Source organism: Salmo salar, chromosome ssa08 (assembly GCF_905237065.1).
Source record: "Salmo salar chromosome ssa08, Ssal_v3.1, whole genome shotgun sequence".
In the NCBI taxonomy this organism is placed as follows: domain Eukaryota; kingdom Metazoa; phylum Chordata; class Actinopteri; order Salmoniformes; family Salmonidae; genus Salmo; species Salmo salar.
Genome location: NC_059449.1, coordinates 3,978,315 through 4,004,201, shown reverse-complemented (window position 1 = coordinate 4,004,201; position 25,887 = coordinate 3,978,315). Strand labels below are relative to the sequence as shown.

Here is a 25,887-nt window from a genome sequence, read left to right as displayed (position 1 = left end):
ATATCAAATGATATTAGTGTTGCACCATTGTCCTTATGTATTATAATCCTATACAATTTCAGTAGCACATGTCTGATGGACTGTGCCATCCCCACTGCCTCCACAATGGATTAGTCTACTCAGAAAGGCGAGAATCAAACAGGTGTCTTGTACACAGTGACTTTAACAACAAAAATGGCTATATGCTCAATTAAAGAGGCTGTTGGTCGACCAACATTTATCGCCCCCCCCCAAAAAATGGACTAAATGGGGTAAGCCTGAGTCACCAAGGGTTTGCGGAAATACAGTTGCACTCACGGTTCATAACTGAACAGAAACATGAGGGTTGAGTACTACACACACAAAGCAGACATTGTTTGAGCAAATAGTCAATCACAATGACCAATTTGTCCAGCCAGTGATCGCTTGGGAGTCCTCTCCCCGATTCATGACTTCCTGTATTAAACAGGAAAAATCTTGCACTACCAAATAAACAAGGTCCGGTAGTCACTGCTGAGAAATGTCTGAAACTATAGATAAGATGCATCTTTTATCTATTGGGACATAGGCTTTAGCTCAGTGGGATAAGTCTAGAGAACCAGGTTTGAAACCTTATTGGTCAAATCTGTATTGGGCAGTGTTTTATCCATGGTTGGTATGATGGAGAGATTGATTGATTCATACTTTATTGATATGCGTTTCAGATGAACTTGCTGCTGAAGGAGTACCTTGTATCGGGAGAGGTGAAGGAGGCAGAACGCTGTCTGCGTGACCTAGAAGTACCTCACTTCCACCACGAGCTTGTCTATGAGGTAAAAAATACTAAAAGCGCTTTGTGTCCTGTTTAGGACACACTGTATGATCCTCACCCAAAAAGGGTGCGTCGTGACCATAGGTTTGACTTACCACAAACTTGTGAATTGTAATGTAACTTAGCTTTTCTTTCAAAAACAAGGACATTTTGATTTTTTTTTGTCCATTTTTAAAATAACATCAAATTAGTCAAATGCAGTGTAGACATGGTTAATGTTGTAAATTACTATTGTAGTTGGAAACGGCTTTTTAACTTTTATGGAATATCTACATAGGTGTGCAGAGGCCCATGATCAGCAACCATCACTCCTGTGTTCCAATGGCATGTTGTGTTAGCTAATCCAAGTTTATAATTTTAAAAAGGCTAATTGATCATTAGAAAACCCTTTTGCAATTATGTTAGCACTGCTGAAAACTGATTAACCTGTTAGGGCTAGGGGGCAGTATTGACACGGCCGGATAAAAAACGTACCCGATTTAATCTGGTTACTACTCCTGCCCAGTAACTAGAATATGCATATAATTATTGGCTTTGGATAGAAAACACCCTAAAGTTTCTAAAACTGTTTGAATGGTGTCTGTGAGTATAACAGAACTCAAATGGCAGGCCAAAACCTGAGAAGATTCCATGCAGGAAGTGGCCTGTCTGAGAAGTTGTTTCATCTTGGCTCTTTTTATTGAAGACTGAGGATCTTTGCTCTAACGTGACACTTCCTACGGCTCCCATAGGCTCTCAGAGCCCGGGAAAAAGCTGAACGATATCGAGGCAGCCTCTGGCTGAAACACATTATCGCTTTTGGCAAGTGGCCGATCAGAGTACTATGGGCTTAGGCGCGTGCCCGAGTCGACCGAATGCTTTATTTTCTTTCGTCTGTTTACCTAAACGCAGATTCCCGGCTGGAATATTATCGCTTTTTTATGAGAAAAATGGCATAAAAATTGATTTTAAACAGCGGTTGACATGCTTCGAAGTACGGTAATGGAATATTTCGATTTTTTTTTGTCACGAATTGCGCCATGCTCGTCACCCTTATTTACCCTTTCGGATAGTGTCTTGAACGCACGAACAAAACGCCGCTGTTTGGCTATAACTATGGATTATTTTGAACCAAACCAACATTTGTTATTGAAGTAGAAGTCCTGGGAGTGCATTCTGACGAAGACAGCAAAGGTAATAACATTTTTCTTATAGTAAATCGGACTTTGGTGAGTGCTAAATTTGCTGGGTGTCTAAATAGCTAGCCCTGTGATGCCGGGCTATCTACTGAGAATATTGCAAAATGTGCTTTCACCGAAAAGCTATTTTAAAATCGGACATATCGAGTGCATAGAGGAGTTCTGTATCTATAATTCTTAAAATAATTGTTATGCTTTTTGTGAACGTTTATCGTGAGTAATTTAGTAAATTCACCGGCAGTGTTCGGTGGGAATGCTAGTCACATGCTAGTCACATGCTAATGTAAAAAGCTGTTTTTTGATATAAATATGAACTTGATTGAACAAAACATGCATGTATTGTATAACATAATGTCCTAGGGTTGTCATCTGATGAAGATCATCAAAGGTTAGTGCTGCATTTAGCTGTGGTTTGGGTTTATGTGACATATGCTAGCTTGAAAAATGGGTGTCTGATTATTTCTGGCTGGGTACTCTGCTGACATAATCTAATGTTTTGCTTTCGTTGTAAAGCCTTTTTGAAATCGGACAGTGTGGTTAGATTAACGAGAGTCTTGTCTTTAAAATGGTGTAAAATAGTCATATGTTTGAAAAATTGAAGTTTTTGCATTTTTGAGGTTTTTGAATAACGCGCCACGGGATTACACTGGCTGTTACGTAGGTGGGACGATTTGGTGCCACCTACCCTAGAGAGGTTAAAGAAGCAATAAAACGGGCCTTCTTTAGACTAGTTGAGTATCTGGAGCATCAGCATTTTGTGGGTTCGATTACAGGCTCAAAATGGCCAGAAACAAAGCACTTTCTTCTGAAACTCGTCAGTCTATTCTTGTTCGGAGAAACGAATGGCTATTCCATGTGAGAATTTGCCAAGAAACTGAAGATCTCGTACAACACTGTGTACTACTCCCTTCACAGAACAGCGCAAACTGGCTCTAACCAGAATAGAAAGAGTGGGAGGTCCGCATCCTGGAGTCGCCTTTTCGCTGTTGACGTTGAGACTGGTGTTTTGCGGGTACTATTTAATGAAGCTGCCAGTTGAGGACTTGCGAGTCATCTGTTTCTCAAACTAGACACTCTAATGTACTTGTCCTCTTGCTCAGTTGTGCACCCGCGCCTCCCACTCTCTCTATTCTGGTTAGAGACAGTTTGTACTGTTCTGAGAAGGGACACACTGCGTTGTACGATGTCTTAAGTTTCTTTGCAAATTCTCGCATGGAATAGCCTTAGTTTCTCAGAACAAGAATACTGACGAGTTTCGGAAGAAAGTTTTGTTTCTGGCCGATCTGTGCCTGTAATCGAACCCATAAATGCGGATGCTCCAGATACTCAACTAGTCTAAAGAAGGCCAGTTTTATTGCTTCTTTAACTTCTATGGGCTAGGTGGGACGCTTGCGTTTTGTTCGTGCGTTCAAGACACTATCCGAAAGGGTAAATAAGGGTGATGAGCATGGCGCATTTCGTGACAAAAAATGTCTAAATATTCCATTACCGTACTTCGAAGCATGTCAACCGCTGTTTAAAATACATTTTTATGCCATTTTTCTCGTAAAAAAGCGATAATATTCCTGCCTGTATACGTACAAAGAGAGAGAAAATAAATACATCTCGTGCCCTCGTGCACGAGCGTGAGTCTCAGAGTACTCTGACCAAAGGCGCTAATGTGTTTCAGCCAGGGGCTGCCTCGATATCATTCAGCTTTTTCCCGGGTTCTGAGAGCCTATGGGAGCCGTAGGAAGTGTCACGTTACGGCAAAGATCCTCAGTCTTCAATAAAAAGAGCCAAGATGAACAACAACTTGTCAGAGAGGGCGCTTCCTGTTTGGAATCTTCTCAGGTTTTTGCCTGCCATATGAGTTCTGTTATACTCACAGACACCATTCAAACAGTTTTAGAAACTTTAGGGTGTTTTCTATCCAAAGCCAATAATTATATGCATATTCTAGTTACTGGGCAGGAGTAGTAACCAGATTAAATCGGGTACGTTTTATCCAGCTGTTTCAATACTGCCCCCTAGCCCTTACAGGTTAATCAGTTTTCAGCAGTGCTAACATAATTGCAAAAGGGTTTTCTATTGATCAATTAGCCTTTTTTAAATTGATAAACTTAGATTAGCTAACACAACGTGCCATTGGAACACAGGAGTGATGGTTGCTGATAATGGGCCTCTGCGCCTATGAAGATATTCCATAAAAAAATCTGCCGTTCCAGCTACAATAGTCATTTACAACATTAGCACTGTATTTCTGATAAATTTGATGTTATTTTAATGAACAAATTGTGCTTTTCTATCAAAAACAAGGTCATTTCAAAGTGACCCCACACTTTTGAACGGTAGTGTGTGTTACATTCATGTTTATGGTCCATGCTGCTGTGAAGAAAGTTTGATTTATAGTTTTTGTCTTACATGTTATCTCGCAAATCATTCCCAAACATTATTCCACCAACATCCTAGATACTAATTAAATGCAAATATAATCAGTTACTCAAAATATTTCATGCCAAATCCATTCACTGTGGTGAGAATTAAAGCAATGCTGCCCCAATGTGGTTAAATAAGGGATTGAAACCTCACTGAAAATATTTTACTTGTCTGAAAATAGCAAAATTACCAGCGCCTTTTATTGCGTCAAATAATTCTTCCTCCACTCTTCAGTCTCATCTTGGTCAAGCTGCCGTTGCACATAATGGAATATTTAAGACACTGTGTGCATGACATAACCGGCGTTCCAAATTGCACCTTATTCCCTTTTTATAGTGCGCTGGACAAAGGTAGTGCACTATATAGGGAATAGGGTGCCATTTGGGACAGAACTTTTACAATCATTTTGTACATGAACATCCTGTTTGTAGACATTAGCACGAAGTCCAATGCATTTTCTCCTTCTCTCCTGGCTGGTCACCAGGCTGTTGTCATGGTGCTGGAGTCCAAGGGGGACACGGCCGTCAAGATGATGTGTAAGCTCCTCCAGGCCTTCTGGAAGATTGGCCTCGTCACAGTGGACCAGATGAACCGGGTACGTCCCCTTACGCACCAGAAAGTAGCACCAAATTCACTGGTAGCACTAGCACAAAAAAATACTTTTAAACTTCTAAAAACTATTTTCTTTTCCAGCACTACAATTAACTTAGCATGACTCAAATGTTAAACCAGTATTAATTGTCAACGTCAGACCTTGTGGATTTAAACCCGTCTGTAGACCCATCTGTAACTACTCAGCCAAGGCCTATTTTCTGTTGCTGATATAGTTACAGTATTTGGCCATATTCTCTCTAGCTATAGCCACAGTATATATTGTGATATTCTCTCGAGTCACTGTCAAGGCATATTCATTTGTTACCTGACAAGCTCAAGTGACAGAATTGAATCATGTCTTATGATTGAAAGTGTTCTTTGACTGTATGATTTGCTTACTCTGACTTCTTGTAACAACCAGGGCTTCCAGCGTGTGTACGATGAGCTGCCAGAGATCACCCTGGACGTGCCCCACGCCCACTCCATCATGGAGTCCTTTACGGACCTCTGCTACCAGGAGTCTGTTATCACCAAACAGTTGAGAGACTCCTGTCCCTCCAGGTCAGTCCCAGTGTTCAGTGGTGCAAACTCTCATTTTGTCTCTTGGGTATAGTCAGTTCCTGATTCTGCGATCGCATTTGTTTTTTGCAAAAATAAATAATTCCCTGCATATTATGTGAGGGCTTGCAAATTTGACCAGTCACTGCACTATTTCTGCATGAAACTAAAAACGTTGACCCATCACCACAATACAAAAATAGGGCTTGTGATTTCAACCAATCAACGCACATTTACTGCATAATTATTAAATCAAGCCACACGTCAACAAACCTTTAACCTCAGTGCATTTTCTTCACAACTTGGACAAAATTATTGCATTTTTTTCATACAAAAGGTCAGAATTGCTGCTTCAAAATAAAGCATGTTTACCTGCAAATATCACAATCTCTGCCAAATCCTGGAGGGGCTGTATACTAAAGTTATATTTTTTTTTTATAAAACTAGACTAATCAGAGTATGCATACTTGTGTTTACATTAATAATGCCATAGTCTGAGTAATATCAAGTTATTAGCGTACATGTAACCCCACTCAATATGAGTATATTAAATACTTTATGTATAGCTTTTCACTAGGCCCCAAGTGTTTTGCATTGTAAGGCTGAGGACTCATATCCTCAACTCATTGGTAGCCTATGAAGTACTGAATCGCCTGTTCTGTCTGTCCACCAGGGGACGGAAGCGGTTTGTGAGTGAGGGAGACGGGGGCCTGATCAAGAACTAGTGTGGAGGAGGGGGGGGGATGCTCGGTGTCCCTCTGCCCCTCAAACCGCAGGCCTGAGGCTGGGCAGGCTCGCGGTCAGACTCCCCTGATTTATCTCCGGCCCTTCGTTATCACCACCCACTCACTCACCCACACCAACGCTGACTTCAGGTGAAGGAGGACCAAGGAGACGGGCAATCTTTAACTTTTTTTTTTTTTTTTCTGTCATTTTTGTAATTTCTTTTTTTAAATTCTGGGGTTGGTGATCATTCTTTTCAGTCTGTTCTTTGAGTCTGAGTCAAGGCCCTGGATAAAGGGTGGGTCAAATGGAGTCCCTTAAGCTGGGGTTAAGGGTCAATGGGAAGTGGAAAAGGGATTATGTATTGTCTTGTGCTGGGCACGGGTTATTTTTGCTTTTTTTTTTTTTTTTTGCTACACCGGTGACTGTCTTTCTCTAATTTTCTTTTCGCTTTGCATGTATTACGCTCATAAAAATACAAAGCACTTGTCAAAAAAAGACAACTCGTCATCGGCATATTGCATCGCAAGCTCTTATGAACTGAATCGCTCTTTGGAATGACATGGACCTCTGCATTTGTTTGGCCAAAGGTTTCTGTAATTACACAAAGACGAAGTTATATGGTTCTTAATTTTTATTTTTGATGGTGATTTTGCTCTGTCAGTTGGGTTATTTATCTGTACACTCCACAGGCAGGGTGGTTCAACTGTTCCTAGGCAGGGTTGTTAAACTGTTATAAGCGCAGCAGCAGTCACAAAAGCCTGTCAAGTTTAGAACTAGAGCCCAGATCAGGGCCTTCCTTCTTCCCCTTAGTGGAAGGCCTCTCCCTTCTAGTACACTGTAATTTAGTGTCCGAATGGGAGGGTTAACGTCTCTCTAAATATACAGTACAAATATGCAGGGTCTCTAGAACCCCTTCCTTTCGCTGAGCTGTTGACAAACTGGAACACCTTGCAGGCTTTTGTGTTGGTATTGTGATGTTTCATTCTCATACTCCAACTGTTACATGTCATCTAGTGGAATCTGTTTTAGGCAGACCTGGGTTTAAAAAGTCGGTTTATCAAATACTTTGTGCTTGATTAGACTTGTCTGGCACAACGAAACCAATGAATTTAGTCTCCCTATCTTTCAGGCACTCCAGGCAGGCTACATCAAATGCTCAATAAGTCATTGAAAATACATTTGAACCCAGGTCTGGCCCTAGGAGAGCGTGAAGGAAACAGAAGTCTTATCGCTGATCTAGGGTCTCGTATGAAAATGCAATGGATTTTTCCTGCCTTTGTTGACCAATATGTAAAGTAATAAGTTCAATCGTAATGTGAGAGTTCAGGATGGGGGAACATTGATTTAAAAAAAAAAAAATAAATAAAAAAAAAAAAACCTCAACAACTAGTGAGGTTGAGTGTGTCATCACCCCTGTTTTGTTTACGTAAACTGGTTTGGGAATGGCTTTAAGAATGAGCTAGAAGTGAGTGGTCATCGCCACCTAGGGCTGAGAGGAGGCGCCTGACGTCAGCGATTACTCCTACTCATCAGCTCGGAGCCACACGTTCCTGATTGCCATTCTCCATTTCACTTACTATACAGCGTTTTGTTTTGAAAAGTTCATAGCTGATACATTTAGGAAAATCCTTAACAGTTATATTACATGTACAATCACACCAACTACAGTTTATGGATTTCAATGCATTTGTGAATGCATCGCAAAAAGAAAACGTGGGTTTTTACACACAAGCCCCACAGAGCCATCTTTGTATTACTGTGTATTGCTATAAAACACTTTAAAAGGTTAAACTGTTTCCAACTCCCTTTCTCATGCAGTTCATTATACAATAATTTCAATAAAATTCCATATTTCTCTTCAGTGTAATATTCTTTGGGGACATTTTTGTATAACCAGTTTCTGTTACATGCTATTGCTAGGCATATGACAATCATATAAATGCTCGTTCCATACTGGTTAGCAAATTGATGGGCTTGGATGATAAACAATGATCAACACTATAATGCATTGCACAACCTGGCCCAATTCGAATACATGAATTTGGACTTGAATATCTGCATATTCTGGTTTAGTGAACACACTTAGAATGGCATAGTCCCAAATGTCATAGTCAACTACTGATGCAATGGTTCAGGACTGTGTACAGCATGTCCAAAGTATATATTTTTCAGCCTGTTCATTACAGAATAGAACGGTGTGCATGGATTGAATGTTGTGGCCTCTGGCCAGACAACTCGAGCTGTGGTGTAATCAGAGTTGCGGACGTTCCGTTTTGCAACAAACGAGTTTAAAGTCGACTAATGCAGGTAGGTGTTACGTGTTCTTCCGCGTAAGAAACATTTTGCAACAGAATGGGCGTAATGAATATGCCCCTGACGTGGGCCGTCAACACGATGTACACGTCAGTGTTTCGCGAGGGGATCAGGAACTAGCGCGAATTATGTGCCGCTGATATTCTGTTCATTTGAAATGTGAGTTTGACGTTTACTGTCCATATTACAGGATATATAGTACATTTCTCGGTGATTTATGTGCTGCATTATTGGCATAAAAGCTCGTTAAAAATTCTGCGAACTCGTGCTAAAACAGGTCTGCCCGATAGCTTAGTGACAGACACCGATTTGCGAACCATTCATTAGCCAGTTAGCTTTAGCCGAAAGGTTTAAATGTATGCTTTGCCTAGCGCAGTTCCTAAACATTTTTTTAACGTTGTAATAGCTTTAAAAGGTATTTATTTATGCAACTTTGCAGGTTAATTATTTTCATAGTCGACGAGGCAACATTACATTTGCTAGCTAGGTAGCAAACTACTAGCTAGTTGTGTAGTTGCAGGTGCATTATAATTAGCCAGGCTAAAAGATGAGGTCGAGGTAGCTAACTGCTTTTAGAAACGCTACTATTTACACACTGGCGTTGTTGGCAATTAGCTTACAAAATAACTGATTAGTCCGCCAGAAGTGTGAAATTTCAATTTCCTCTGTAGATTGACAGTAGGCTTTGTCCTTATGCAGGCGGAATTCCAGAAGAACAAAAATCTAATGGGTTGTATAAATAAAACAGAATTCCCGAACGTAGGTCTGTTGTTGACCCATGCAGTTCCTCAGCGAGATTTGCCTGACAACTCCAACTGAATTATTCTGCTGGTCTGTTTGCTACATAATTCAGTAGTTCTTGGTGACGTGAAAATAAGGTGTGTACAAAGCAAGTCATCAGCAATTGGGGTATCAAAGCCAATTTAATCATTTCAAAATGCTGCTTTACCCACGTGTGGCTCTGGCACAACCCATCGGTTTCTGTGACCAATTAGAACGGTTAGAATGTTTGCTTTCTGGAAATCATTGGGGATGGACTCAGATCCTATATCCGATTCTAGTTCTGACCGTGCAGTAATATCTAACAAGTAATCTAACAATTTCACAACTCCCTTATACACAAGTGTAAAGGAATGAATATGTACATATATTTATATGGATGAGTGATGGCTGTGCAGCATAGGCAAGATGGAGTACAGTATATACATATGAGATGAGTAATGTAGGGTATGTAAACATATGAAGTGGCATTGTTTAAAGTGACTAGTGATAATTTATTACGTCCCATTTTTAATTATTAAAGTGGCTAGAGATTTGAGTCAGTATGTTGGCAGCAGCCACTCAATGTTAGTGACGGCTGTTTAACAGTCTGATGGCCTTGAGATAGAAGCTGTTTTTCAGTCTCTCGGTCCCAGCTTTGATGCACCTGTACTGACCTCGCCTTCTGGATGATAGCAGGGTGAACAGGCAGTGGCTCGGGTGGTTGTTGTCCTTGATGATCTTTTTGGCCTTCCTGTGACATTGGGTGGTGTAGGTGTCCTGTGGGGCAGGTAGTTTGCCCCCGGTGATGCGTTGTACAGACCTCACTACCCTCTGGAGAGCCTTACGGTTGTGGGCAGAGCAGTTGCCGTACCAGGCGGTGATACAGCCTGACAGGATGCTCTCGATTGTGCATCTGTAAAAGTTTGAGGGTTTTTGCTGACAAGCCAAATTTCTTCAGCCTCCTGAGGTTAAAGAGGCGCTGTTGCGCCGCCTTCACCACGCTGTCTGTGTGGGTGGACCATTTCAGTTTGTCCGTGATGTGTACGTCGAGGAACTTAACTTTCCACCTTCTCCACTACTGTCCCGTCGATGTGGATGGGGGGATGCTCCCTCTGCTGTTTCCTGAAATCCACGATCATCTCCTTTTGTTTTGTTGACGTTGAGTGTAAGGTTATTTTCCTGACACCACACTCAAAGGGCCCTCACCTCCTCCCTGTAGGCCGTCTCGTCATTGTTGAGGATCAGCGGGGTGGAGATGTTGTTTCCTACCCTCACCAACTGGGGGCGGCCCGTCAGAAAGTCCAGGACCCAGGATCTAGAGCTTAATGACGAGTTTGGAGGGTACTATGGTGTTAAATGCTGAGCTGTAATCAATGAACAGCATTCTTACATCGGTATATATACAAGGCTGTGATTATAATCGAAGAGAATTCTCTTGGTAGGTAATGCGGTCGGCATTTGATTGTAAGGAATTCTAGGTCAGGTGAACAAAAGGACTTGAGCTCCTGTATGTTGTTATGATCACACCACGACTGGTTAATCATAAGGCATACACCCCCGCCCTTCTTCTTACCAGAGAGATGTTTGTTTCTGTCAGCGCGATGCGTGACGAAACCGGGTGGCTGTACCGACTCTAACGTATCCCGAGTGTGCCATGTTTCTGTGAAACAGAGAATGTTACAATCTCTGATGTCTCTCTGGAAGGCAACCCTTGCTCGAATTTCGTCTACCTTGTCAAGAGACTGGACATTGGCGAGTAGTATACTCGTGAGCGATGTGCCCATCTACAGAGCCTGACCAGAAGACCGCTCTGTCTGCCCAATCAGCGACGAAGGGGCACGAACAGCCGAAAACCAAAACCAACAAAAACGTCACAATGTTGTCATTATATAATACAAAAAGTATTCATACCCATTGACTCCCGAGTGGCGCAGCAGTCTAAGGCACTGCATCTCAGTGCAAGAGGCATCACTACAGTCCCTGGTTCGAATCCAGGCTGTATCAATCCAGCCGTGATTGGGAGTCCCAAAGGGCTGCGCACAATTGGCAAAGCGTTGTCTGGGTTTGGCCGGGGTAGGACATCATTGTAAATAAGAATTTGTTCTTAACTGACTTGCCTAGTTAAATAAAGGTTAAGTAAATAAAAATGTAAATCCACATTTTGTGTTGTAGCCTGAATTGAAAATGGATTAAATAGATTGTTTTTCTCACCCATCTACACACAAAACCCCATGACAAAGTAAAAACATGTTTTTAGACAGAAATATCTAATTTACAATAGTTTTCACACCACTAAGTCAATACTTTGTAGAAGCACCTTTGGCGGTGATTACAGCTGTGAGTATTTCTGGGTAAGTCTCTAAGAGCTTTTCACACCTGGATTGTGCAACATTTGCCCATGATTTTGTGTTTTTGTTTCATCTGGCTGCCAATTCCTGATCTTCTGAGAACATCATTTGAGGAGTCACCTGAAGCGTGAGAGGAATGGGAGCTACAGGTATACAACAGTGCTGTGACAGTAGTGAGGACGACTGGCTACTGTTTTGAACTTTTTGTGGTGAGCTTTCTGACGCCCAGAGCTGCTGAGGCATCACAAGTGGGTGCTACACTGAGTGGAAGAGGAGAAGTCCAGTGGCTGTAAGACTCAGGCTGGTTCCCAGACTTGCCCTCTACAAGATCATCAGCAGACTCCATCATCATCTACCATCCTTTGGCTCCCTCTGCTCAAGCCATGAACCTCTACATCTTCGGAGGATGCAGCTTCCAAAGACTTGGCCTATTTTGGTTGACCTGTCGTGATATATTGCTTTTTTGTTTTTTCCACTTGAAGCGCTTTGAAATTCTATGAAAAGCGCTATAGAAATGTTATAAATTATTATTAAAAATTCTTCAAGCTTTGTCAAATTGGTTGTTGATCATTGCTAGACAACCATTTTCAGGTCTTGCCATATTTTCAAGTAGATTTAAGTCAAAACTGTAACTCTGCCACTGTCTTCTTGGTAAGCAACACTAGAGTAGATTTGGCCTTGTCTTTTAGGTTATTGTCCTGCTGAAAGGTGAATTCATCTCCCATTGTCTGGTGGAAAGTAGACTGAACCAGGTTTTGCCTGTGCTCAGCTCCATTCCATTTATTTTTTTATCCTGAAAAACTCCCCAGTCCTTAATGATGACAAGCATACCACTTACATTTTAGTCATTTAGCAGATGCTGTTATCCAGAGCGACTTATAGTAGTGTTTTTTTTGTTTTGTTTTTTGTACTGGCCCCCTGTGGGAATCGAACCCACAACCCTGGCGTTGCACACACCATGCTGGCGTTGCAAACACCATGCTCTACCAACTGAGCCACAGGGAAGGCGCATTAGTATGCATTATTATACCCACAACATTATGCAGCCACCACTATGCTTGAAAGTATGAGGGGTGTACTCAGTAATGTGTTGTATTGGAATTGCCCTAACAAGACAAAAAGTGAATTGCTTTGCCACATTTTTTAGTGCCTTGTTGGAAACAGGATGCATGTTTTGGAACATTTTTTATTCTGTACAGGCTTCCTCTTTGCTATGTCAATTAGGTAAGTATTGTGGAGTAACTACAATGTTGATCCATCCTCAGTTTTCTCCTATCACATCCATTAAACTCTAACTGTTTTTTAAAGTCACCATTAGCCTCATGGCAAAATCCCTAAGCGGTTGCGTTCCTCTCATGCAACTAAGTTAGGAAAGACGCCTGTATCTTTGTAGTGACTGGGTGTATTGATACACCATCCAAATTGTAATTAATAACTTTACCATGCTCAAAGGGATATTCAATGTCTGCTTTTTAAAAATATTTTTACCCATCTACCAATAGGTACCCTTCTTTGCGAGACATTGGAAAACCTCCCTGGTCTTTGTGGTTGATTTTGAAATTTTATTCCTGCGGAATATTCATTTTTTTTGCAAGCTAATTCCAAGCAACGCTAGTGTGTAAATGATAGCATTGCTAAAAGCAGTTAAGGTCTAGGCCGGGGATGGACAACTTTGATGGGGGTGTGGCCCACACAAAAAAAACAGAATTCATCATGAGGGGCCGCAGTGGGTCTGCGTACCCACATCCATTGGTCCGCCTTCAAAAGAAGGGCCGCCAGTTGCCCATCCCTGGTCTAGGCTAATGTTTATATGGTAATGACTTTGTCCCTGTTATTCTATAAACTAAGAGCACTGGCATGTCATTCTTTTTATGGTAACCAAATATGATAACATACTGGGTAGAACTTATACACGGCTATGAAAATAGTGTAGACATGTTCATATTACCTATAAACGTGGAGAGCATTCCTTTCCTCGTGTCCTCTCCTCGCTTCCCTCTTTGTTGAGAAGGACGTGAGGAATTGGAGAGAAATTTGACATTCACCCACAGTATCCTTCTCTTCCTCCTCAGCTGGAAGGATGGGCAGGCAGAGGAAGAGAGTGGTGACCGGCGAGGCTGACCCCCCTCTCACAAGGAAAGACGAGAAACCTGCCACCCTACAACGCAAGGAGAAAAAAAAAAAGCTTGACATCGGCAAAATCTTCATCAATATCTCCATCGGCCTCTGCATCTTCAGCCTTACCTGGTTCTTCTATGCCCTTTACATGCGTTCCTCGCTGGCCAAACGGGTGGTAACTCTCCACCACTCGCCGCCCGTCCTCGATGCCAACAGCACCAGTGCTGAGGTGTCCCCTGAGAGGTTTTGGGGCTCCTACCGACCCCAGGTCTACTTTGGGATGAAAACCAGGAGCCCCAGATCTGTTGTCACAGGTACAAGACTGTCGTTTCTCTACATTCACCCTTAAATATTTGCTAATACTATTGACTAAAGTGGCAGCTGGAAATAACTCTGTATGCTATGTGGCAAGCGGTACTAGCCTGTTTGCTAAAAACCAGAGGAACACAATGGAAATAAGTTGTATAACTTATTGTGTTATCCTCATATGTGGTTTATATCAGGGTTTATGTTAGGACTCTACCTCTTAAGGAGCCTACCTTTACTCCTTAAGGTTCAAGGATCTTATGTTATTTTCAGAGGTAGACTGGCTCTGGCAGCTAAAACTGTTATCTAAAAGTGAATTGATTCTTAATTGCGATATGGTTCTAGAAACATTTTTATTGAACTTTTATTTAACTAGGCAAGTCAGTTAAGAACACATTCTTATTTACAATGACGGCCTAGAAACAGTGGGTTAACTGCCTTGTTCAGGGCCAGAACGACATATTTTTACCTTGTCAGCTCAGGGGTTTGGTCTAGCAACCTTTCGGTTACTGAAACATAAAGCCCTTTTACTTTCATCTCACATCAAAATCATTTTACAAATGCAAATTATACTGTACACTTTTATCCGGCTTTATCACAGTTGCAGCCAACGGTATTTTTCAGTGACAACACGTTTCTGGTGGCCTTCCATTACACACAGGTGTTCAGAGCATGCTAGATAGCTAGTTAGTACAGGTGGTCTCTCTCTCTCTTCCGTAGACACTCGCTGTAACATGGCGATATGGCCGTTTGGAAGACTAAACCTAGCCCTATATTTTTATTTCTCAATTGGTAATTCAAGCGAGCTTCCCATTCGCCATTCAAGTGCATAGACAACTTGGCAGGCTTCAGCGCATCACATACCGCGTTGCAATGAGCTGGAGGCAGTATGCATTTTGAAAACATACACTTAATTGTTTGAAACCTTAACGTTTTGCTACATAGTATGAGGCATGTCTTACCTTGCTTCACAGTAGCCTAGCCAAAATCCAACCAAACGTGCAGGTAATTATTTTTTTACAGACTTCCATATGCCATTGAAACCAACGTTCTTTCATTGTGCTGTTGGAAACAATCTTAGTCATATTAACAAACCCGGCTAGTTGTCTTTAGATCTCCACTCTTTCAACATTTCTAATGGATGTTTTCATCTCTGTCTCATGAAAACGCTGATTGCATTAGGGAACTAACATTCGCGTGTAGCCTACTGCCATTTGAGCATTGCTGCGCTTATAATCTCCAATAATCTCTTATATACTCCAATTTGAGCAACAGCAGCTGAAAAATGAGCTCCTACAAATATTGAAATTTACATGGTTTTTAGAGTGAAGTACATCGGAAAAAAGCAAAAGAAAACTGCAAGACTGAAGAGGAGAAAAAACAAGCAACAAACAAAGAAGATAGGCTTTTGAAAAATAACTATTTTTCATAAAATTGTAGTTATCTTAGCAAGCTGAATTGTTTACCAGTTGCTAAGCAGTTGCTAGGGACTCTTTTGGAAGAAGCTAGCTAGCTAACGAAGAACAACAAAGAATATCTAGTTAACAGAAGAAAAGAAAGAGAAAATCAGGACAGAAGAAAAAGGATATCAAAGTGAAACAGTTCTCTAAAGACACAAGAGACAATAATACAAGAAACAACACTTCTGTAGCTTGTCAACTATGTGTCTGTCTATCCCTGTTCTCTCCTCTCTGCACAGGCCATACAAACGCTTCACACCGCGTGGCCGCTGCCACTCTAACCTGGTGGTCCCAGCGCGCACGACCCACGTGGAGTTCCAGGTCTCCGGCAGCCTCTGGAACTGCCGGTCTGCAGCCAACAAGGCTGAGTTCATCTCAGCCTATGCTACCCTCCAGTCCCTAGACTTCCTGGCGCTGACGGAAACATGGATTACCACAGATAACACTGCTACTCCTACTGCTCTCTCTTCGTCTGCCCACGTGTTCTCGCATACCCCTAGAGCATCGAGCCAGCGGGGTGGTGGCACTGGAATTCTCATCTCTCCCAAGTGGACATTCTCTCTTTCTCCCCTGACCCATCTGTCTATCTCCTCATTTGAATTCCATGCTGTCACAGTTACCAGCCCTTTCAAGCTTAACATCCTTATCATTTATCGCCCTCCAGGTTCCCTTGGAGAGTTCATCAATGAGCTTGACGCCTTGATAAGTTCCTTTCCTGAGGATGGCTCACCTCTCACAGTTCTGGGTGACTTTAACCTCCCCACGTCTACCTTTGACTCATTCCTCTCTGCCTCCTTCTTTCCACTCCTCTCCTCTTTTGACCTCACCCTCTCACCTTCCCCCCCTACTCACAAGGCAGGCAATACGCTTGACCTCATCTTTACTAGATGCTGTTCTTCCACTAATCTCATTGCAACTCCCCTCCAAGTCTCCGACCACTACCTTGTATCCTTTTCCCTCTTGCTCTCATCCAACACTTCTCACTCTGCCCCTACTCGGATGGTATTGCGCCGTCCCAACCTTCGCTCTCTCTCTCCCGCTACTCTCTCCTCTTCCATCCTATCATCTCTTCCCTCTGCTCAAACCTTCTCCAACCTATCTCCTGATTCTGCCTCCTCAACCCTCCTCTCCTCCCTTTCTGCATCCTTTGATTTTCTCTGTCCCCTATCCTCCAGGCCGGCTTGGTCCTCCCCTCCTGCTCCGTGGCTCGACGACTCACTACGAGCTCACAGAACAAGGCTCCGGGCAGCCGAGCGGAAATGGAGGAAAACTCGCCTCCCTGCGGACCTGGCATCCTTTCACTCACTCCTCTCTACATTCTCCTCTTCTGTCTCTGCTGCTAAAGCCACTTTCTACCACTCTAAATTCCAAGCATCTGCCTCTAACCCTAGGAAGCTCTTTGCTACCTTCTCCTCCCTCCTGAATCCTCCTCCCCCTCCCCCCCCCCTCCCTCTCTGCGGATGACTTCGTCAACCATTTTGAAAAGAAGGTTGACTATCCGATCCTCGTTTGCTAAGTCAAACGACACCGCTGGTCCTGCTCACACTGCCCTACCCTGTGCTTTGACCTCTTTCTCCCCTCTCTCTCCAGATGAAATCTCGCGTCTTGTGACGGCCGGCCGCCCAACAACCTGCCCACTTGACCCTATCCCCTCCTCTCTTCTCCAGACCATTTCCGGAGACCTTCTCCCCTTCCTCATCAACTCATCCTTGACCGCTGGCTACGTCCCTTCCGTCTTCAAGAGAGCGAGAGTTGCACCCCTTCTGAAAAAACCTACACTCGATCCCTCCGATGTCAACAACTACAGACCAGTATCCCTTCTTTCTTTTCTCTCCAAAACTCTTGAACGTGCCGTCCTTGGCCAGCTCTCCTGCTATCTCTCTCAGAATGACCTTCTTGATCCTAATCAGTCAGGTTTCAAGACTGGGCATTCAACTGAGACTGCTCTTCTCTGTGTCACGGAGGCTCTCCGCACTGCTAAAGCTAACTCTCTCTCCTCTGCTCTCATCCTTCTAGACCTATCTGCTGCCTTTGATACTGTGAACCATCAGATCCTCCTCTCCACCCTCTCCGAGTTGGGCATCTCCGGCGCGGCCCACGCTTGGATTGCGTCCTACCTGACAGGTCACTCCTACCAGGTGGCGTGGCGAGAATCTGTCTCCGCACCATGCGCTCTCACCACTGGTGTCCCCCAGGGCTCTGTTCTAGGCCCTCTCCTATTCTCGCTATACACCAAGTCACTTGGCTCTGTCATATCCTCACATGGTCTCTCCTATCATTGCTATGCAGACGACACACAATTAATCTTCTCCTTTCCCCCTTCTGATAACCAGGCGGCGAATCGCATCTCTGCATGTCTGTCAGACATATCAGTGTGGATGACGGATCACCAGCTCAAGCTGAACCTCGGCAAGACGGAGCTGCTCTTCCTCCCGGGGAAGGACTGCCCGTTCCATGATCGCGCCATCACGGTTGACAACTCCCTTGTGTCCTCCTCCCAGAGTGCTAAGAACCTTGGCGTGATCCTGGACAACACCCTGTCGTTCTCCACTAACATCAAGGCGGTGACCCGATCCTGTAGGTTCATGCTCTACAACATTCGCAGAGTACGACCCTGCCTCACACAGGAAGCGGCGCAGGTCATGATCCAGGCACTTGTCATCTCCCGTCTGGATTACTGCAACTCGCTGTTGGCTGTGCTCCCTGCCTGTGCCATTAAACCCCTACAACTCATCCAGAACGCCGCAGCCCGTCTGGTGTTCAACCTTCCCAAGTTCTCTCACGTCACCCCGCTCCTCCGCTCTCCACTGGCTTCCAGTTGAAGCTCGCATCCGCTACAAGACCATGGTGATTGCCTACGGAGCTGTGAAGGGAACGGCACCTCCATACCTTCAGGCTCTGATCAGGCCCTACACCCAAACAAGGGCACTGCGTTCATCCACCACTGGCCTGCTGGCCCCCCTACCTCTGAGGAAGCACAGTTCCCGCTCAGCCCAGTCAAAACTGTTCGCTGCTCTGGCACCCCAATGGTGGAACAAGCTCCCTCACGACGCCAGGACAGCGGAGTCAATCACCACCTTCCGGAGACACCTGAAACCCCACCTCTTTAAGCAATACCTAGGATAGGATAAAGTAATCCTTCTAACCCCCCCCTTAAAAGATTTAGATGCACTATTGTAAAGTGGTTGTTCCACTGGATATCATAAGGTGAATGCACCATTTTGTAAGTCGCTCTGGATAAGAGCGTCTGCTAAATGACTTAAATGTAAATGTAAATAATGTGAAGAAATAATATTTGATTAACATTTTAAACTAAACGTGAGCCTCATTGCTTTTTTGTGTGTTTTTTTGGGATGTAGTCTGGGCCTACTGGTTGTATCTATCGTTGAACAACTGTCCCTGTCTGTTTGGAATAGTCTTTATTTCCCACACAGAACGACAAGCTGACCAATAGAATAGGTCATTGTTTTCTATTATGGGGATAGTAGATTGACAGGCTAGGGATTTTGTTTTTCGTTACTCGTCTTGTTGGCGGAGGAAAAGTAAATGTGGACAGTTATTCTTCAAATTGCTCATCAGAATTCGGTAGGAAGGACACGCTGTTGCATCCTCGAATGGCATGTTTTGTTAAAATGAATTACCATAAAGTAAATGCCATTTCTTTCAATCTGAGCACTGTGGGTGGACGCTCTAATCAGGTTACAGCACCCAATGCATATGGATCCGGTACATTGCTTAAATGTCCCGTAAATTAAAATGCCGGCCAAATGTCCAGCGCCACATTTTTCTAATGGAAACCCTGGATTATATATGTAAACCATTTACATGTTTAACATTTAATATTTTGGGGAATGATTTAAATTAATAAATTCTGTGTGTCCCTTTCTCTACATCCCAGGGATGATGTGGATGCGCCAGTTCTCTGAGGTGGATGTGAACCTCAGGCACACATGCGAGCAGGGCGACCGGCTGCAGGGCTACGGCTGGCTGATGCATGATGGCCTCAGCTTTGGTGTGCAGGAGATCCATGACAGCGACTTTACGCTCACCACGGAGTTCGTCAAGCGGATGGGCGGTGAGCACGGAGGGGACTGGACCTGGAGGATCACAGCCAAGCAGCATGTGAGTGTGGCGAGATACATTCACACACTTTTAAACCCACCTGGCAATTAACCAGGCATATTTTGTTCTGATTATTTGTCTTACATTGAAAGACATTTGAGTTTTGAAACTATTCATATTGTCTCCTGGTATTGAAAAAAATAAAATATTAGAATGCTTCTGAGCACAGAGATTTTCTCTCCCATTTCACTAGGTTTCAAAACATTTTCTCCTTCTTACTGAACATGACCCAGCTCTTCCTTCCCCCAGAGTTCGGCTCCCCATGCGCCAGTCATCTCCCTGATGTTCTATGCTGCTGCCGACACCCAGGGTTCCCTGGAGGCCCACGTGGAGGAGAGGAACCGTTTGGGTTCCATCACTGGGTTCTCAGAGGAGCTGGGGAACTTCAAGATCACCTTCCGCAAGCCTGTTGCCGGGGAGTCCTCCAGTGCCAAATATGCTAGGTAGGCACTCTCCCAAACTGCTAACGTTAGCATTTTCGTACCCCAAAACCAATAGAACTCAATGAATGTACCCCAAATTAGCAATAGCATGCTTTAAAGGTCATTCCAAAAACAGAGACTTTTGCAAACAGTGGACAATTGTGCCACACTAGTCCCTATTAACTCATATTTAAATAATACCAAGCAATATTAAATATCTGAAGAAAATGTTCTAAGTGAAAACATTGATTATGTGCCATTACTATCTTTTTCAATAAAATCTGTGAGCCTGTCAAGAGAAAAACATGATATGTGACAGAAATCATGCAGTATGAAACAAAGCATTGCATATTAATAAAGGCACAACTGCTACAGCAATGCATTGAGAAACAAAGCAGTAATGGGACATGTCTGCGGTGAAGATGGCCAGCCAAACTGCTGTTCTGGCTCTGATATAAAGGTTCTGTTCAACCTTTTGAGGGACAAAACAGAGAGACATTGATCTGTTCCATTGGTGAGGACAAGGTCAATAGAGACTCCAATGCATAGAAATCGAAGGGACAGCAAGGTTTCATGAGGAGGTTGCACAATCAAGCCATAACGCAGGCCAGAAAAGAGCGTTGAATAGAAGGTAGGAAGAGCAGGAACACAGCAAACAAACAAGCCTATCACAAGTGTGTCTGCCATTTAGACAAGAAAGAACTGAAAAGGAGCATTGTTTTCATTCAACATAACACATCGGTCAGTATGCGGTACTCTTTATCCCTGACCCTTGGCTGAAGTAGTATGAAATCACAGATGTAGGTTTAAGGTCATGCCACTTTCCAGGAGGCCACTGCACTCTAAAGGGTATAAAATCCTATGGTGACGGCAGGCCAAGGGTATTGGTGCCTTGCTCCAATTCTGAGAGGAAGCTTTGGCAAGACGAGAACATGAGAGATTCCTACTACCTTCAGGGTGGTTCACCTTCGTCTTCTCTCCTCCTTTCCTTAGCTACAACTACCTCCAGACCTTGTCGCCAGGCTTGGAGAGGCTGACGGACATCGTGAGGAACAGCTTGAACCGCAGATTCGTCTACAGCCCCCCCTCTGGCGAGAAGAGGCAGTACATCGCGGTGGACACCTACAAGCCCCCGCACCAGCCGAAACCAGCCGACCTCAGAAAGGAGAGCGACTTTGTCCTGCACCAGGTCACTGTCCAGATGCCCTTCCAGATTGAGGTCCTGTTCGAGTCCGGTAGCTTCCGCAACCGTCCCAACCAGCTGTCAGCGGCGGTCATGACGGAGGAGCTGGAGGAGAGGAAGGCGGCGTTCGACGCCAAGTTCGAGAAGACGTTCGGCCTCCAGGCCAAAGGCTTGGGCCATGCCCAGGTGAAGTTCAGCAAGGCGGCGCTGAGCAACATGCTGGGCGGGATGGGTTACTTCTACGGCCAGTCGGTGGTCCAGTCGGTGTACAACGAGTACCCGCTGCTCTACCCCGAGGGTGCCCTGTTCACCGCTGTGCCCTCACGCTCCTTTTTCCCCCGAGGGTTTCTGTGGGACGAAGGGTTCCACCAGCTGCTGCTCAGCAAGTGGGACCCCCAGGTGACGCGGGAGGTCACGGCTCACTGGTTGGACCTGGTCAATATGGAGGGATGGATTCCCCGGGAGCAGATCCTGGGCGATGAAGCACGCAGCAAGGTCCCTGCTGAGTTTGTGGTGCAGCGCAACGAGAACGCCAACCCACCCACCCTCTTCTTGGCCCTGCAGAAGCTAGTGGAGCAGCTCCAGGCCAATCCGGACGCGGAGTCCTCACGGCCCACCCTGCCCTTCCTCCGCAGGCTCTACCCCCGGCTCCAGACGTGGTTCGAGTGGTACAACACCACCCAGACAGGCCCGCTGCCCAACTCCTACCGCTGGCGGGGCCGCGACAAGGACACCAACCTCTTCCTCAATCCCAAGACGCTGACGTCCGGCCTGGATGACTATCCGCGGGCCTCGCACCCGTCAGCCGAGGAGCGCCATGTGGACCTGCATTGCTGGATGGCCCTGGCGTCGGGCATCATGGCCAGGGTGGCCCGGCTGCTGGGAGAGCCCCACGAGGAGTATGAGCGCACCCACCAGACACTCAGCGACAACGCACTGCTGGACGAGCTGCACTGGTCAGACCAGCTTCGCTCCTTCAGCGACTATGGAAACCACACGCAAGCGGTGTCGCTGCAGCAGGAGAAGGTGTACGTGCCCCCGGGGCAGCCGAGGCACCAGTTTCCCGTGGCGCGCCTGGTGCGCTCTGTCCGCCGGGCCCCCAAGTCGCAGTTCGTCAATGCTTTGGGCTACATCAGCCTATTCCCCTTCCTGCTACACGTCCTGACGCCCGACTCGCCCAAGCTAGAGCACATCTTCAGAGACATGAGGGACGTGGACAAGCTGTGGACGCCCTACGGCCTTCGCTCTCTGTCCAGGGCCGACCCGCTCTACATGAAGCGCAACACGGAGCATGACGCCCCATACTGGCGGGGCCCCATATGGATCAACATCAACTACCTGGCCGTCAGGGCCCTGCACCACTATGGCAACACTGAGGGGCCATATCAGGAGAAGGCAGCCGCCCTCTACCAGGAACTCCGAACTAATATCATGAACAATGTTTACAGACAGTATGCAGAGACTGGGTATATCTGGGAACAGTACAATGACAGCACGGGCAGTGGGCAAGGGAGCCACCCCTTCACTGGCTGGTCGGCACTAACTGTTTTGATAATGGCTGAGCAGTATTGACACTGATGCTAAAAACATCTAATCTCGCTTTTTGTAAGATGTTCTCAAAAAATGTGCCATTTTTACATTTTTAACGTCAACAGATGTTAAGTCTGTGGGCCAACTCTAATGTTCCAATTCTTCCCCTTTAACTGTCTCAGTGAGTGTTTGTACAAAGCCCATACCCTAAAGAACGGATGAAAGGTTATTTTTGAATACCCCATATACTTATCAATGAACTCCCCAAGTGCCACCTGACTGAGAGAAGTCTGTTTGATGGCAGAAACCTTTTAAGAAATAGTATATTCAGTCTTAACAAATATCTGATCCCTAGGTTAATTTTGTTTCTGGTTGCTTTGTCCCCTCATACAATCTCATTTAAGCCAGTATAAAATTGAGAAATAAGTTTTGTTTTTGCCAAATGTTTTGCTGCAAACAAACGGTTTCCTGTTCATTTTATCAATTCACAAACACAGATGTATCTCCACTGGTAGCAGATATCCTGAGTGGCACGGAATAACATGAGTAACTTCATTGCGTTGGTTTGTTACATCTTCAGTGAAAAGAACAATAAATGTGTCAAAGCCTTGTGCTGATTACTTTTTTTCTGTGGGAAGGATGTCATTATCGCCTTTTAGGAAGACACTTGTTTTCTCAATATGTACTGTTGTGTGGTGGTGTTACTCTAGCCTCTGGTTTTGGTAACCAATCATGAAATATTAGAAATTCAATGAAAGTATATATTTTTTGTGTAGTTTATAGCAGTGCTTATTAAGATGTATTAAACTACAGCTGATAATGTACACTTCTGATAGGAGTGACCCTTCAGATCAGTAACCGGTGCCTGGGTCAATTTGTCTTGCTTTGATTCCTTGCATCCTCTCTCCTAGCCTACTTCTCAACCATATTGGACGAGATGGTCCATGGACCCTTCCCTGGGAGCTCCTCCTTCGATGGGTTTTAAGAAAGGTGAGGAGAGATGATGCGAGGAATCGAGGAAAGATGAGTTGAGAAAGAGCCACTGTCAGAGCCTGATCCTGGTCCTTTGTCAGACTGTGACACACGAAGGACAGCCGCTGACGTCAATCAGCCGAGAGTCATTGTTTCTGCGGCGCCCGGTTACCATGGCGAGGCGTCGTTGTGAAGGGGCCCAATGCTGAATTGGATAAAATGGAGAGGCTCGGAGTGCATCGCCGGTGTCAACTTCTTTTCAAGCGTTGACATGCAGAGAGTCGAGACACAAACAAACACGACAGGAGCATAGTGTTCAGTCGCTAGATCTTTATTAACACAGCAGTGTGTGTACACCATTACAGAGGGCCTGGCTCCTGAATGCACTGATGTTGGTTTACAGCTTCCGAGTGACCCTGGGACAGAAATCTTTCTGGCTTTCATGTTATCACAGCCTTTTGAATAGATGTGTATTTCAAGGTCGGTCTTGTCGCAGTCAGGTTTGCAGTTCTATAAATAAGCCTATACTCAGGAGGAAGCAGCACTGTCTTGTAGCTAGTTAGAGAATGAATGTAAATGGTGAAAAACCTAGAAATACTGAATGTTGCATTGATCTTTAAACTATCATCACCAACATAAAGCAGACGTCTTTTATGTGTTCATGTAATTTGCCTCACTTTTGGGAAGTAGGCTACTGGAAATGTTTTATTAAAAAACATAAGCACAACTGCCGTTGTCTTTATTTCACATTCTGCCAATGGTGAATTATCCTTTTTATTGATCTACAGAGACATTCATTGTTCATAGTCGTTTGCCCAGAACAGTTCCAATGTACAATAAAATTCCTGTAACAGTCCCCAGATTTTCCAGCCTCCTGAAATCTTCCAAATGTAATTTCTAATCTAGAAACCCTGGGAATTTTAGCAGCCAACAGTTGAGTGTGGAAGTGATAGCTCACTCTGTTGTCCAGTAGGGAGGAGATGTTTATTTTTACCTTTATTTAACTAGGCAAGTCAGTTAAGAACAAATTCTTATTTTCAATGAAGGCCTAGGAACAGTGGGTTAACTGCCTTGTTCACGGGCAGAACGACAGATTTTTACCTTGTCAGCTCGGGGATTGAATCTTACAACCTTTCGGTTACTAGTCAAACGCTCTAACCACTAGGCTACCTGCCTCTCTGCTGTGTCCGAGGTTCCACAGGAGAGGCCGACAGTGCAGAGGGTTTAGCACAGTGGTGTTAAGACTTTTTCAGCGGAGCATAGTGGTAACCCAACTTTTTTCTGGGGACCCCATTTTTTCCCCCAAGAATTTGTTGCGACCCCACCGCACCCCACCCCAAATGACACGTCATTAAATTCGCTAAATTTAGATTTTTACATCAACAAATAACCTTCAATTCATTGCATTTTCATCTCTTATCAAAGTGAAAAGAAACTAATAAGTACATTTACTCAATAACATTGTATCTTTCAAATGATCTTCCTAAAAAACATATCTATATTGTCCCATACAATAATCTGTACTCTTAATTATTATATATACTGGTCAAAAAAATAAAGGGAACACTTAAACACCACATCCTAGATCTGAATGAAAGAAATTCTTATTAAATACTTTTTTCTTTACATAGTTGAATGTGCTGACAACAAAATCACACAAAAATAATCAATGGAAATCCAATTTATCAACCCATGGAGGTCTGGATTTGGAGTCACACTCAAAATTAAAGTGGAACACCACACTACAGGCTGATCCAACTTTGATGTAATGTCCTTAAAACAAGTCAAAATGAGGCTCAGTAGTGTGTGTGACCTCCACGTGCCTGTATGACCTCCCTACAACGCCTGGGCATGCTCCTGATGAGGTGGCGGATGGTCTCCTGAGGGATCTCCTCCCAGACCTGGACTAAAGCATCCGCCAACTCCTGGACAGTCTGTGGTGCAACGTGGCGTTGGTGGATGGAGCGAGACATGATGTCCCAGATGTGCTCAATTGGATTCAGGTCTGGGGAACGGGCAGGCCAGTCCATAGCATCAATGCCTTCCTCTTGCAGGAACTGCTGACACACTCCAGCCACATGAGGTCT

General features: G+C 44.4%; 2 protein-coding genes across 4 annotated transcripts in view; both read left to right on the top strand.

Annotated features, from left to right (window-relative positions):
• LOC106609974 (programmed cell death protein 4) overlaps positions 1–8,121 on the top strand; it is a 41,111-nt gene extending 32,990 nt beyond the window's left edge. For both annotated transcript variants that reach the window (XM_014209056.2, XM_014209057.2), the window contains 4 exons: positions 684–791; positions 4,871–4,981; positions 5,402–5,541; positions 6,212–8,121. In XM_014209056.2, coding sequence (XP_014064531.1) covers positions 684–791; positions 4,871–4,981; positions 5,402–5,541; positions 6,212–6,263 — 411 coding nt within the window. In that variant the 3' untranslated portion in view covers positions 6,264–8,121. The remainder of the gene's footprint in view (positions 1–683; positions 792–4,870; positions 4,982–5,401; positions 5,542–6,211) is intronic.
• Positions 8,122–8,632: 511 nt separating this feature from the next.
• On the top strand, positions 8,633–23,438 carry LOC106609973 (mannosyl-oligosaccharide glucosidase). 2 transcript variants are annotated; one of them, XM_014209054.2, is made up of 5 exons: positions 8,633–8,736; positions 13,760–14,119; positions 19,470–19,693; positions 19,943–20,136; positions 21,109–23,438. In XM_014209054.2, the coding sequence occupies exons 2-5, from the start codon at positions 13,768–13,770 to the stop codon at positions 22,868–22,870; spliced, it is 2,532 nt and encodes an 843-aa protein (XP_014064529.1). In that variant the 5' UTR covers positions 8,633–8,736; positions 13,760–13,767; the 3' UTR covers positions 22,871–23,438. The 2 variants fall into 2 exon arrangements, with proteins under 2 accessions (XP_014064529.1, XP_014064530.1); XM_014209055.2 differs by lacking the exon at positions 13,760–14,119 and having other exon boundaries at positions 8,654–8,736.
• The last annotated feature ends 2,449 nt before the right edge of the window (positions 23,439–25,887 follow it).